General features: G+C 51.4%; 1 protein-coding gene and 1 non-coding gene across 10 annotated transcripts in view; both read right to left on the bottom strand.

Annotated features, from left to right (window-relative positions):
• The window catches only part of LOC118930278 (TBC1 domain family member 14), a 220129-nt gene that overhangs the window by 105469 nt on the left and 99464 nt on the right, over positions 1-15196 (bottom strand). The window contains exon 9 of one of the 9 annotated variants that reach the window (XM_036921367.2): positions 12374-13722. The exons of the other annotated variants lie outside the window; for them this stretch is intronic. Within the exon in view, the coding sequence (XP_036777262.2) occupies positions 13543-13722 (180 nt within the window). The 3' untranslated portion in view covers positions 12374-13542. Of the gene's footprint in view, positions 1-12373; positions 13723-15196 lie in introns of those variants that run through there. 9 annotated transcript variants of the gene reach the window in all.
• LOC118930350 (U6 spliceosomal RNA) lies at positions 1771-1876 on the bottom strand. Its single transcript, XR_005032009.1, has one exon. It is a non-coding gene; the product is annotated as a U6 spliceosomal RNA (small nuclear RNA).

The raw sequence follows: 15196 nt of genomic DNA, 5'->3' as shown, positions 1-15196 counted from the left end.
AACAACTGGGGGCTCTCCAGAAGCACCTCGAGCTCTCACAGCTGAGCCTCTGCACCTGCTCAGCCCTCTGCCCACAACGCCCAGGACTCCCTTTCTCCACGAATTCCTAGTCCCTTCCAGGGTGTGGCTCAAAGTGTTACCCAGGTGCTCTGACCCTCAGAACACCCTCCCCACTCTACCCACATCCCCACCCCCAGGCTGCTACTTGGCTTCAGCAGCCCTGGGGCCTCCTTCACAGACACTCAATTGCCTGTGGAGTCTCTGTGCAGTGCCTGGGGCCCCCACAGAGGGAATACCAGCAAAACCTTGCTGAGCCCTGCACCTTGTACATCCGCTCCCCTCATCCTTACACCTGCCCATGTCACGGAGACAAAACCAAGGCTCCGACGGGGGGGCCTCCCTGCCCAAGGTCCGCAGCTGCTAAGTATACAGGCAGGATTTGAACCCAGGCCTTCTGGTTCCACACCCCGACTCTGGACCCCTACACCACTTGGTATGGTGACTGACAGGACAACTGGTTCGCCTCCTGTCCTGGGGGAGAGGCCCTGCCCACACACCTGCCGCCCCACCCCCCAGCCCTAGTTTCCTCATCTGTAGAATGGAGATGGCCATGGATCACCTTAGGAGGACTTGGGGAGATTCGATCCCTGGGGAGAGGGAGGGCTGCGAGAGGAGCGGGCCCAAGGAGGGGCAGGAAGGGGTCTGCATGGAGGAGGGGAAGGTGCAGCGCCACCCAGAGGAGGTGAGCAGGTGGGTTCCAGGGGGCGACTCAGACCCACTTTCTGGGGACACAGAGGCCACCAAGCCTGCCTCGGTTTCCCATCAAGGCTCCAGGCAGATGTCCAAGTTGAAGACATAAAAGAAGCCTCCAGAAGCTTGTGGAGGGAGACCATGTAGGGTCAGGAAAGACACCCAGGCTCAGAGCCAGGAGCCAGGGCTGCGTCCCAGTTGTTCTGCTCCCCATACCCAGGTGACGAGGGCAAGGCGTATGAAGCATGCTGGATGGCAGGCCCAAGGCTGAAGGGGTGGGAAGCCTCCTCGGCCCCCACCACCTCGGCCTGGTCTGGTAACCCCAGCTCAGCAAGGCTTTGGGCAGCCCATGAGGATGTGGCCCTGACTTTACACTCCATCTGAGGCAGCAGGAACTCTTATTTGAAAATGCCAATGGTGAACCTCTCCGGCACACAGGGTGTGGCTAAGCGCGCTCTGCCCACCACCTCTAGGAGATGTGTTGTCCTGCCTGTGCTGCGCGGAAGGCCGGGGACAACTGCAAGGCCCTGATGCCTTGGTCGGGGCTCCCGGCAGTGCGGACCCAGCAGAGTCCCCCGCTCAAGCCCAGCCCGAGCCCCGCAGAGGGGCGCAGGCCGTGAGGGGGGAGTCAGAGGCCCAGATGTCCGCTGCAATGTCCTCTCCGACCCCCGGACCCTCCAGAATTAGGCACCACTGATGACCGAGAACCTCATTCTTTCCACTTTTAACATTTTTTTTTACTCTTTAGAATAATTTTAATTATGGAAAATGTCAAATATATACAAAGTAGAGTGAACAATAAAAGGAGCCCCCATGTATTCATCTCAACACTGATCAATCTTCTCTTAGTTCCTCCTCATGCTTATTTAGGTTTTCCAGGATTCGTTTGGAGTGTATCTCAGATACATCAGATCACGTGAAAATACTTCCGCTTGTCCTATGAACCTCTCCAGTAGTAAGTCTCTGTGGTTGTTCTTATGCTTCAATTCATATTAGAGAATTGAAACATAAAGCCAAGAAAAAAATACAGGATGCTGCATGAATCTGCATGTTACCCTTTAATAGGGCCATGCTAATCTTCTCTGTATCGTTCTAATTTTAGTAGATTTGCTGCTGAAATGAGTACAGTCTCTTTTTTTTTGAACCATAATCACAATACCATCAGCATACCTACTAAAATTAACAATAATTCCTCAATTATCTTTAGAAATCACATTCCAAAGGCCACTTACTACACTTGACAGATGCCTCTTACGTCTTTTTTTTTTAATCTAAAAGAGTTCTTCCTTATAAATGGTGTTGGGAAAACTGGACAGCTATGTGCAAGAGAATGAAACTGGATTACTGCCTAACTCTATACATAAAAGTAAACTTGAAATGCATTGAAGACATAAATATAAGGCATGAAACCATAAAACTTTTAGAAGAAAACAGGCAAAAACTCTTGAACATAAATAAGCATGAGTAATTTTTTTCTGCACACATCTCCCCAGGCAAAGAAAAGCAAAAATAAGTAAGTGGGATTACATCAAACTAAAAAGCTCTGTGCAGCAAAGGACACCTTCACAAAACAAAAGGGCAATGGTGTGGGAGAATTCATTTGTGAATTATATATCTGATAAGGGGCTGGCATCCAAAATATGTAAAGAGATCATACCCCTCAACACCAAAAAAACCAAATAACCCAATAAAAAAATGGGCAGAGGACCTGAATAGACACTTTTCCAAAGAAGATGTATAGATGACCAACAGGCACATGAAAAGATGCTCCACATTGCCAATCATCAGGGAAATGAAAATCAAAACCACAGTGAGATCTCACCTCACACCAGTTAGAATGGCCACTATCCAAAAGACAAGAAATAACAAGTGTTGGAGAGGATGTGGAGAAATGGGAGCCCTCCTACACTGCTGGTGGGAATGTAAATTGGTGCAACCACTGTGGAAATCAGTACAGAGGATATGCAAAAAACTAAAACCAGAACTGCCATATGACCCAGTAATTCCACTTCCAGGAATTTACCTGAAGAAAACAAAATCTCTAATTCAAAAAGACATATGCACCCCTATGTTTATTGCCACACTGTTTATGATAACCAAGATATGGAAGCAACCAAAGTGTCCATCAGGAGGTGAATGGATAAAGAAGATGTGGTACATATACACAACAGAATATTATTCATCCATAAAAAGGAAAGAAATCCTGCCATTTGCAACAGCACGGATGGAGCTAGAGGGTGTTATGCAAAGTGAAATAAGCCATGTGAAGAAAGAAAAATACTGTATGATTTTACTTGTATGTGGAATCTAAAGACAAACAAAACAAAATGAAAAATTGAAATAGAGTCATAGACACTGAGAAGTAACTGGTGGTGACCACAGGGGAGGGTTTGAGGTAAGTGGATGAACTAGGTGAATGGGATAAATAGGCACAAAATCTCAATTATAAATTAGAGGGATGAAAGGACAGCATAGAGTATATAGTCAATAGTTCTGTAACATCTTCTTTATTGTTAGTAACTACTACACTAGCTGGGATGAGGATTTAATAATATATGTAACTGTCAAATCCCTATGTTGTATACTTGAAATCAATTAATAGTTATACTTCAATAAAATAAATAAAAAACATTGAAGGATAAAAAATAAATAAAAATAGTTCCACCTCCATTTATTTTTCCCATGCCATATACGTGTTGGTGGCACTGGGTTATTTGTCTTGAAGAATTTTCCACATTGTGGATTTGGCTGCAACTGTGGTAGTGTTTAACAAGTTCCTCTGTCCCCAGCACTTCCTGTAAACTCAGAATTTCATCTCAAGCAGTGATTCTCAGCCAAGGGCAATTTTGCCCCCAGGGGACATTTGGCGATGTCCTCTGAAGACTGTCTTTGATATAATGAGTTATAAGAAATACATATCTGGTCATTCATATAACCAAATATATATTTCCCAAGTATATTTGGTCTTTACGCACAGTTCCTGAAAACACTGCAGAGCCTTAAAGGTGAAATGGGTGTCTTGTCATGTTCATGAGACTTTTGGACCCCACCCAAGGGTGGGGCTGGAGGCTGAATCAGCTAATGGCCAATAATTTAGCCAATCATGACTATGCAATGAAGCCCTCACAAAAAGCTCCTGAGAACTCACCACTGCTCTCTGGCATCCTGCTTCTCAGTCAGAGAGGGCGTCTATGCTCGGGGAGCCAGAACGCTCCCATGTGCCACCCCAAACCAGGCTCCAGACTCCACAGGGATAGAAGCTCCCTTATTCAGGACCTTGCCCTGTGTCCCTCTTCATCTGGCTGTTAACTTGTACCCTTTAAAGTACCCTTTATTAAACTGGTAAACATGTTTTCCTAGAGTTCTGTGAGCTGCTCTAGCAAATTAATCAAACCCCAGGGGGAGGTCGTGGGGACCTCCAGGCTGTAGCCTGTAGGTCAGAAGTGCAGGAACTGCCTGGGGCTTGAGACCAGGTCTGGAGTGGGGGGTGGAGGGCAGTCCTGTAGGAGGGGGCCCTTAACATGGGAATCTGGGGCTGTCTCCAGCAGATAGATAGCATCAGAATCGAGTTGTTTTCGGACACCCTGCTGGTGTTCGAGAATTATTTGGTGTTATGTGTGGGACACCCCCTCCCACATACTTAGGCATATTGGAATCGGGTCCGGAAACCCAAATGGAGTTATACGACTATTACTGCTGTGTATAATACTGTTACTGCTATACATATATGTAGGTAAAAAAAAGACACCATAGCATTTGGTGTCAGAGAGGGATTTACAGGGTCTCTTAGGAAACACTGAACAGACACCAGCAGAGAGGTCCACCTCTAGGAATCACTCCCAGGGTCCACATACATGCACTTCCTACACGTTCCAGCAGGAGTGGACACATCATCCTACTTTTAGTGATGTCACCTTCAACTAGTGGGTTCTGGTGGTGTCAGGGCATCACCAGATGGTTTGGCAGCCATTCTCAGTCATCGTCCAGTCCCAACCACTAGGGCTGCAGAAGGATGAGAACTGTTTTTCTTTTTTAGCATAATGCAGTTACGGCTTTAATAGTTCCTCAAATACAGTTTACAAAGGGCTTTCCCACCCAGGACCAAATAACAAAACCCACTGCTATGCTCATATTTAAGCTTCTAATAATTTTCTCCAGATTCGGAGACTGCGGTTGGAGGAGGGAAGTGGCTTGAACAAGCCTCTAGTCAGTACTAGCCCCAAGACTGGGCATGGCACCTGCCCAGAGACCCATTGACATGCATGCACTGAGCTCAGCCGGTTGTAGGGAAGGTGGAAAATGCCATGCTGATCTTCTCTGAAAAGCTACAGAAGTTCTAGAAGAGTCTCTGCTGTCTATCGGCTGCTTCTAAGATCCCATCCAACCTCAGAGACCACTGCTCCCCCACATAGATGGTGCCACTGCCCACACCCTGTTCATGAGTCCTACTGTGCCCAAGACAAAACCCAACCCCTTTCAAGAGGTCTTTGAGGCCCCTCCCACCTCTCTATTCCTGTCTCTTCCCACATCCCTGTCCCCACCCCAGCTACACCCAACTGGGACACTGCCTTTGGACTCAGATAAACTAAGCAGACACTTGGTATGGCTTGACGGGTTGATTTTGGTGGCCACCAACGAGGGAATCAGCACCTGTCCAATACCCGTATGTGCATAAAAGGCATGTTACCCCTTTTAATCCTAGGAAGTAGGTTCCACTTTTCCAACTTTACAGATGAGGAAACTAAGGCTCAGAAGCTGAGGGTGAAAGTTTGCAGAAGGCCACTCAGTGGGAACCACCCCTGGGCTGATCTTACTGCCCCATGCAGCCTCCCTCCCGAAAGCCAGGAGGGGGTCAGCCCTGGGAAGGGGCGGCCCCATTTCTGTACCAGCAGAGGCTCCCCACTCCCTGCTCTGTTCCCCAGTCCCAGAAGGTGACGTCCAGACTTTCTGTGATCTGCAGCCATGCTGGAGAGCCAGGCACTGCCCAGAAGGAAACCCCATTGTCCAGGCCAGTCTGCAGAGTCATGGGGTGGAGACGGACCCTGGTATGTCTCTTCCAGATGAAATGTGGAACTAATTCTGCAGAAGGGTTGCACCCCCGAGTGTGTAAAACCAAAGATTGTGCCCCCCTCCTCCCACATCCCTGCCCAGAGATGCCACATGGCCTCGGCCAGGCCACCCGGCCGGTCAGGGCAGAACCGGGCCCCGCGCTCTCTTCATCTTGCATCACCAGCCTGCTGACCGCCTGGGGTTCCGGTGCAGGGACTGCCAAGTGGGGAGATGTGGGCAAGATAAGAATAACTTCCTAACGAAGAGAGCTGCCCGGGCTTGAGGGGGCTTCACCCCTTTCCTTCAAACTCCTGGAAAACTCAAAACGGTCATGGCTCAGGCAAGTCGGAGAGACCCTCTGAAGCTCATAGAGGAGAGACAAAGAAGAACGTTGTGTTATTTTTCTTAGTAGAGAACTAGGGTTGAGGGAGGTTTACTGATTTAGAAAAATAACATTACCAGCATCAGGTCCAGAATCTTGATAATTGTTTAACAAACAAATGAATGAATGTTTCTAAACCCTATTTGCAACCAAGGCCTAGAGACCTTTATCCTCCTAATTAGCAGCTTAATACCACTCCAACCCAAAAAGATCCAACCTGCTGTCCCCATTTCCCCATGACTGTGATGGCTCAGTTAGGGTCAGGACACAGCTCAGCAGGTGACAAGGTTCCACGGCTCACCAGCCTCCTCCAGGTACCAGTACCCTCCCACGTGGTGCCAGCAAGCCTGGGAGAAGCGTTTGCTAGGGGGAACCTGTGTTCAGCATGAGGGAGTCACCCAGGGGCCAAGTCTCTCCACTTCCTCCCCAGCTTGGGAGGGGGTGCAGGGCGAGGGGAGGTCTGGGGAGGTTGGAGAGGCAGGGAACTGAGTTCCCCGGAAGGACCACCTGACCATGTGGAGGAGTCCGAGCCCATCCAGCACCCCTACTAGGCCCTTACGGTGGGGGAGCTGCCAGGCAGTTTTAGGTTCACAATGTGGGGCATCAAGGTGGGGGAACGTGTGGGGGTCGTGACCAGCTGCGTGAAGCGGATCTGTGAACTCAGCCCCTGGGTGGGGTCCCTGACCTTCCCCCCGCAGGCCCTGGCCTGGGATCACCGCAGGCTGGAGTGAGCCTGAAGAGCACAGGCAGCCCCAGCGTGTCCGGCAGGCGGGGGGCCTGGCTGAGCGGCGCTGCTCTTTATCACTGGCTGGCAGCTTGCAGGTCGCGGAGGACACTGTGGTCATGTTTGACGTGACCAGCAGGAATTGGGTCCTGTGCGGCCACAGCCGTTGGGCCCATGACAAGCAGTGACAGGCAAGGAGGGCCTCAGTGACCCCTGGGAGCTCTAGGGTGGAGCCTGGGGTTCGTGACACATGGTCTTGGGTTCTTTCAACGCTGCTTGCCCTTTAGCAAAGGGAGAAGGTGCCATGAAACCAGCCCTAGGCTGGGCCAGCGCAGGGAACTCAGCCTGGTGCCCCCAGCTGGGCGCACAGTGGGGCTCTGCGAGCCCTAGAGGGGACCTCAGCCCACAGTTCTGCAGTCAGCTCGGGCCTGTGTGGAGGTGCTTCCCTCCTCCTGAGGGCCGGAAGGTGGGGGAAGGCCTGGATTTGGGCAGATGAGCCAGCAGCAGACTCAACTCACAGGGCGGGCAGAACTCCTGAGCAAGCCCCCAGGCCTCCCACTCGAGCCTCCGTGCGCATGTCCCCAGACGCCTGGCAAGGACCCAGAGTGGGGGTGGGGGGCACGTAGCACAGACACTCCGGCCACAGCAGCTGGGCCACAGCAGGAGCTCCTGGTGTGGGGGGCCTGGGCCAGCCTCCTCACCCACCCCAGGACACACGGGTTTGAGCAGACAGAAAGAACCAGCACAGGGAGAAAAGGAGCAGGGAGGGAGGGCAGGGTGCGCTGGGGACCTTGTCCCCCAGTCGGGTGCGGAGGGGGAAGTGCTACTGCCTGGCAAGAAGAGAGGACAAACGCCATCCCCCAGCACACACAGCACCGGGGGCACAGGTGGCCAGCATGCAGATGCGGTGTGGATTCCTGGCCCTCCCGTCAGGAAGCTGAGCACCGGCGCCCCCATCTGTGACCATGGACTGGGATTCACAGAAGCCAGGGGCTGCTGGCGTGGCAGGCTAGAGGGTGGGGCTCTGCTGCTCCCCCAGACAGGCCTCTCCCAGCTCCATGGCTCAACATGGTTCCCTGGACTGCGACACCAAGTGGCAGGCCCAGCGTCTGACTGAGCTGCGGCAGGCTGTGGGCCTACCCCTCAGGAGGACAAGGGGCAGCCAGGGCCCCAGCCTGACCTCACTTCAGGGCCAGGGCCCTCCTGCCGATGTAGCTCCTTGGCTTGGCAACAATGGGCACCCTTGGTTCTGCGGCAGCCCCTGGCCCTTGCCCTCTGGCCCAGCCACAACTGGGAGCAGAGTTGGCCAGAGAAGCTGATTTCCTGCCTTGAAGGGAGAGAGTGATGTCACACGAGGGTGAGGGCAGGGCTGAGCCAGCCACATGACAGCCATGTGACTGTGGTCAGCATCGAGCAGTGCAGGCTCTGCAAGGCCTGACCCGAGGCAAGGGCCTTGCAGGGCTTTGCAACAGCTGGGTGGGGAAGGTAGGGAAGGAAATGAGGGATGCAGATGTGATTTTCTTGAGAGTTGCTGGCCTGGTGTGGCAACTTCTCCTTTGCACCTCCAGCTTTGCTCTTTTCCCGGCCAACGACCACAGAGGGCACAGGGGCCAGAGGCTCTGCCGGAGGACGGGCCCATGTCTCGCTGACTTGACGTCTAGTGCACGGCCGGCTGCATTATTTATCTTTTTGACCAACCCCTCTGGGAGGTCCTGCATGACCTCCATGGACACATGAGGGTATGGGGACGTGGAACTGACTCTCCCAGGAGCGCACAGCCACAGAGTGGCAGAGCCAGAATACACAGCCCGACACCCTGTCTGGACTCCTGAAAAGGACATCTGGCCACTGGGCAGGAAACACAGAGCTTGCTCAGCTCAGAGGAAGGCGGTTTGGCATTAGCAGCCAACCAACACTCCCCCACGGGCTTCCGAGTGGGATTTGGGCGAGGGGGAGGTTTGGGGAGTGCCAACACAGTGGCACCTCTGTGGTCATGGTGCCCGGAGGGAATCCTGGCCCAGCCACTCCCCAGGTAGGAGACCTGAGGCAAGCGCTCAATTCCTCCCTGCGCCTCGGTTCTCTCACCTGTGAAATGGGGCAAATGTGCCGCCTCATAGGGCTGGGGGTCACCACTGCATGATGCTTAGGAGGCTTGTTGTCACTTCCACTAGCACAGAAAACACCACCACCACCACCACCACCCAAGTGGCAGGCAGTGACGTCATCACCAGTAAGTAAAGTGAGCCGACCGTCCCTGAAGATGCCATGTGACGACCACACCAGGGACGCAAGACAGCGGCAGGCTCTGGGGCAGAGGAGCTCTCCTGCTGGTCCACGCTGCACTCCGCCCAGCTGCTTGCAAGAGAAGCCTAGGCCGGGCCTCCTGGGCACGGCCACACACGCACGCCACGTGCCCAGAGCCTGCCGGGGGCAGCACCTGCGGTGACCGAGGCAGCAGCAGCAATTGTGAGAGCATCGGCGGGGCACGTGAGATACTTCACTTAATGAGAGGCCTTTACACCCGTTGCTGTGATGTCACAATCCTGGGGATGGCAATAGACCAGAGTTCCATCTCCAGGGGACTCGCACACAACCACCCCGCCGAGCGGTCTGGCTCAGCACCTACTGTCCTCTGGTAGGTGGGGCACTTAGGAGGCAAAAGGTGGACAAAGGAGCTGTCAGTGTCGCCTGTGGGCACACACCTATGAAGTAGGTGGACAGGAGGAAAGGCACCTGGGTGTGCCCAAGCATGCTCGGCACCTGCCACAGGGACACCTCCTGTCGGAGACCTGCTCACTGGTGCAGCGGCAGCCCCACTGCCATCACGCCCTCTGGTCCCGCCTCAGATGCCTCCATGAAGCCGGCATCTGTGCCACCTCCCCGCCCACCCAGGACTCAGAGCTCACCAATTTAGTCAGTGATTCAAGGAGGTGCACCCTGGAAGGCTGCCCACTGACCGGCCAGTCCAAGGCTAACAGGGCTTATGAGGCAGGAGGCATTGTTCTAAGCAGCTGACTTGTATTAACTTACCCAAGGTCACAAAGCCAACAAGCAGTCAGGCCTGGAGTTCCACACTGAGAGAGCCCTGACGCAGCCGTCCCTTCAGATCAGGGCAGGTAAGGGCTAAATAACAAACGGAGTGGCTGGCTGGTCAACTAGTTGGGAAAAAATGAGGATGAATCCTTAAGCCTTGCTCCTTGTATACTATATATATATATATATATATGCTCCAAGATTAACTCCATGTAAAGTATATGGGTTCTAGAAAAATGTGGGAGCGTGTTTTTAATACACTCTTAAAATGGAAAGAACATTTTAAAACATGCCTACACATCCCAGAAACCATAAAGAAAAAAAATGGATGAAAGAAAATTTAAATGTTTCATAGAGAACCCACCTCTCTGCCCTGGAGGAAAGGCAAACGCTAACCTGAAAAAAGGTACTTGTCTCAGAGAAACAAAGCTGACAGCTGACAGCTGATGGTGAGAGGAGAGGTCGCCCAACTTCAAATGCAGGCCTTGCGGGACCCTATCCTGTGCTGTGCTGTGCTGTGCTGGCAGCAGCAGGCTCCACAGGTCGGAGTCCCCCTTCAGGAGCGATGGTGTGAGGGGCCGCGTGTCCAGGGCATCCCCAGAAGTGCTGCTCAGAATGCTGAACAGACAAGAAAGGCGTGTTCTCAGTGATGACCAACGAGGGGCCTGCTGCCTGTGCAATGGAATGACGCAGCTGTGAGACAGTATGTGGATTTATAGTCATTGACATGATGTCTGAGTAAAAACCTGTTTCTCAAGTTACAGCCGAGCAGGTATACCCTTTAATGTAAACTTCTCTCTTTACATTTCTATTCACCCATTTATATATATTCATTACATATGCACATATTCAGCTGTCCGGACGAGTGTTCTGCATAAATGTTAGCCGTTACCATACTGGGGTGAAGGAAGCACAGATGAGTTCTCCTTTGTTCTTCTTTAAAAATACATTGATTTCTTTTTTACAATGAACACTTGACCATGTCAATATACATACACATTTTTTTCAGAACAAAAAGACTAGGCTTTGCCTACTGCCTAGTGACAAAAATGCTGTATGCTTTGCAAGACTCAGGAAGCAGTTTGGGACAGGGGCGACGGGCCCATTTCCTAGCAGCCCACCTATACTGTTCCCCACTGGAGCAGCATGCCAGGCTTGGAGCAATCCCCTAAGAAGAGCTCAACAAGTTCCATAGGGAGAGTGTGACCCGGGTACTTCCTACAACCTACTGACGCACACAGTCGAGAGGAGGCTGGGCTCTTTATAAGAGAATGTTTGCTAGGATAAATGAAGACAACCGACTGTTTCTAAACTTTTTATTTGGTGTTAACTCCACAAGAAAACAAAAAATCAGTTATTCTGGTGTACGTGAAATCAGAACAATACAACCACGGGGGAAAGAAATCTCAGCCCAGGATGGAAAACTGATACCTCAGTGCTATGGATATGCAATGCGCTTCATACCACAGTGCGTTTCAGCGTTTTGCCAACTTTTTAAAAAAATGCTTTTGCTTTATGATCATCCATTCACAGAACTAAACAATCACATTTTCAGCTCAGTTGCTGAAAGCCTCTGGGCCTCGGCCACTTGGCTATGAAAACAAATAAACACATGATCTGTTAGCCCCCTTGCCCATTCATAGTCCATCCGCCTTCCCCCATGGAATGTGCAGAATCTTCCCACCAGTGTGTAAGAAGTCTGCACCTTGGCCACCTGGAGCCCTTTCTTGATAAAAAATAGCTGTCCAAAATCAACTGAGCTAAAGGTTGTGTCTGAAATATATTTATTTGGTCTCTGCTACATAAGCAACGATTACTAGGATGATCGTCACTGTAGTGATTTTAGGAATTTATAACTTCCAATTCTTTTTTGCCTTTGCTGTTAAATTATATTTCAGTGCAGATGCTAATCAATGTTTAGGAAGCTCCGGAAGAAAGAAAAATACATAAAACCTTATAAAGTCTGTAAATAAATAACAGCAACATAAAACCTTACATGCGCGCGCACACACACACACACACACACACACACACACACACAAACACACAAATCCACTTTAAAGTGTCAAAAGATGTGTATAAAAACAAACCCTGACGTGTGGGGAGACCAAGGCCAGCAGCCCATCAGGTTTCTCACAGTGAGGACACACAGAATCTGGGATGACTACAGCCTTGGGCAGAGTTGCCTGTGTTATCAATAATGAAAAGGCAACAAAACCCAGCGCTCAAAGCAAATTATGTATTTCTCAGCCAGTTCCGCTCCCAGCTAGTAAATTATTTGTTTTAATTGCCTGCTCAAATTAGCGGAGAAGCCACCTAGTCACATCAGACTTTCTGCCATTCCTGATGTTACAGACATGCCAAACATTTCACACATCAGTTTGTTGTTGTTTGTTTTTTAAATAATGAGTTGGTTAAAAAAGAAAAATAATTAAAAATGTTTTCGGTTTTACAAATATTGCTCTTCCTAGCTCAACCTGTTGCAAAGTGGTGTGAAAGCTTGAGGAGGGCATCATGAATGGACAGGACTTGTACGAGATGGACTGACCCTGTGGGTTTCCACGCAAAAGGGGAAAGCAAGTCCCGTGAAGCAATCACACAGAAATGGGAGAAATTGTGACTCTACTTGCCCCCAACCTGCCACACACAGGACTTGCTCACAGCGTTCTCTCAAACACAAAATGAGATCTAAGCCACACCGGATCACGGTCACAAGAGTTGCTAGCTGCAGCAGCCGAGGCTGCTTTGGGGTGATGAGGAAGCCTTTACTGCATGTCAAACATTTATTATTTCAAGTTCTGGAGGCTTCACTTCAATGTAGGTCACCAGGAAATCTTAATTTGCAACTAAGATCCTCACCACGAATCCCCCTGAAAGGTTCTGGGGTGCATGTGACTGCAGTGTAAGAACAGGTGGTGGGAGACACGCTCCCCTCACTTTGCCTCAAAGGCCGCCCCGCATCCCAAATCCTTGGCTTCTTCAGTTAGCAAGAAAGTCACAAACCATAGTATCTTCCAAGATACTTCAGGGGAGAAAATCCTAAGGTAGAACTTAAAACACACTCTCGTGGTTCCTACTTCAAATGTACATGAAGTTTTACTGAATGAGGACCGTGGATGAGTCACCCATGCTTCCCTCTTGCCTTCAGAAAGGCACTGGGCCACTGCAGGGGGGTACTTATATCCCAGTTCCTAGAGAACAAAGCCTAAATGTTCCAAAGCTGAAGGCTCCGGACAGCAGGAGTGGCTGCTGACACTGCGACACGACTAAGGTAAGAGTAAGGCGTCCGCAGTGAGAGGGGAAATGCTCGGTGAGGTGCGAAGAGTGCGGCACTTCTAAGACAAGCACATGCACACCCATTCTTGATCTGACAACACAATCTAATCTACTTCAAACAGCCAAGAATAGGACAGCGTGGAAAAAAATCTTCAACAGCATAGCTGTCCTCAGCTCTAAAATAAGCAAGAAGAGAAAGATCATTACTGACCTGAACCAGTTAATTGAAGAAGAAACCTAAGTTGTTGTTTCAGATTAACAGCCCTCACAAAAGGGTAATTTTCCATCACACATCATTTTTAAAGATGATTTGCACTATTCTGCAGGTTTAGAGATGAGTTCGAGAAAAGAGCTCCTCTTCGCTGGGGTCCACCCACTCGCCTCCGCCTTCCGAGCCTGTGCCTTCCGAGCCGGAACTCGCACTGGAGTACATCTTTCTGCGAAAGCCATTTGCTTTTGCTCCACAATTTCTCTCTCCTGTACACCTTGCTTCATAAACAGAAGACACCTGAGATTAAAGGAACAATTTTCAAGAGATCAAAAGTCAGATAATTTTCCCAAAGGGCTGTGAGATACTCCTTATATAGAGAGGTTAACAAATCGCTGACAAGTTCTTGTGGAGAGGTATAAAAACATGAAGTTTTCCTGTTGCCAAGCAAAAAACCAACCTCTCTCCCCTCTGATCCCAACAGGATCCCAACCCTAGTCCTGTATGTTCATCCCTTGGACAAAACCCCGCCCTCAGTGAGTGCCTCTGAGGGACGACCCGCCCTCCTGGCTTACACTGGGGGAAGAGATGGGACCTCACGCTGGGTGCGAGCCAGGGCCAGTGAGGTGTAGACGGGCGTGGGGGCAAGGACGTCTTTTGAGGAGAGCGCCCACACCTGAAGGCTGAGCAGCAAGCCACGATGAAGTAACAGCCACTGCTCACGGGGGGCCTTGGGGCTGTGCTGCAGAAGCGGGGTTCTATCAGGGTCCGCACTTTCAGGGAAAGCTCTGCCGTGTGGGACATGCCCCGCACCAGCACTTCTGGGGCCAGCACCTCTCACCCCCAGGACACTGAGGCCAAGGGACAGCTCTTTCCCATTGCAGGGACCAGCAGTGTTTCCTCTGTCCCATCAGGGATGAGCGGAGCGCCGCCGCCCCCACAGTGACCAGTGACATCCCCCCTCCAAGCGATCAACACTGCCCCCCGCCGGTTTCAGTGGCCCACGACACCCCCGTAGCCATGGTGACTAGCAGAGCCCTGACCCCGAGTCACAGAGACCAGCACCCCCAGTCATAGTGACTAGAGAGCCCCCCAGTCATGGTAACCAGCACCCCCATTTCCAGACGGCAGTACCAGCCCTGGTTGAGAGGCCCCAGGCAGGGGCACACAGAGAACAGGCAGAGCAGAGGCATGCGCGGCGGGGCACACGCGGCGGGACCGCGCCACGGCGAAGGACACACGAGCAGCGGTGTGAGTTGTCAGGGCTCCGGCTCACGGCTCACGGCTCACGGCTCGCATCTCGGGCTCATGGGTCTGCACTTAGCGGGTGGCTCCTGGCCTCACATACATGGCTCTGAATCTTTATGTGCCTCAGTTTTCTCTTCTGCAAAATGGCCCACTAACAACTCCTTGTGGAGCTGCTGTGAAGACTAAGTGAGGCGGTTTGACCAATGACTCAGGGGGTCATTCTGACTGGCTGTGTGGAGAGAAGACCAGAGAGGGACAGTGGGAACAGGAAGGCCAAGGAGAAGCTGAGGTGCTGTCCAGGACAGTCGGTCTGGATGGCGCTGGAGATGGAAGAAGAGGGAGGATTCGCAATGCCTGGGACCATGCCTATGCTCAGGGGCCAGGCCTAGCAGACGGACTGCGCGTGGACGGAGAGAGGAAGGGAGAAGGACATCTAGGTTTGGGGACGGAGGCTGGTGGGTGGAGGTGGGGAGACCCCGCACAGGCCTTGACACTAAATCTGACAGGTGCATGGACACCCAATACT

This window comes from Manis pentadactyla, chromosome 5 (assembly GCF_030020395.1).
Source record: "Manis pentadactyla isolate mManPen7 chromosome 5, mManPen7.hap1, whole genome shotgun sequence".
NCBI lineage: Eukaryota > Metazoa > Chordata > Mammalia > Pholidota > Manidae > Manis > Manis pentadactyla.
Note: the sequence above shows the minus strand (reverse complement) of the source record. Positions and strands in the feature narration are given on the sequence as shown.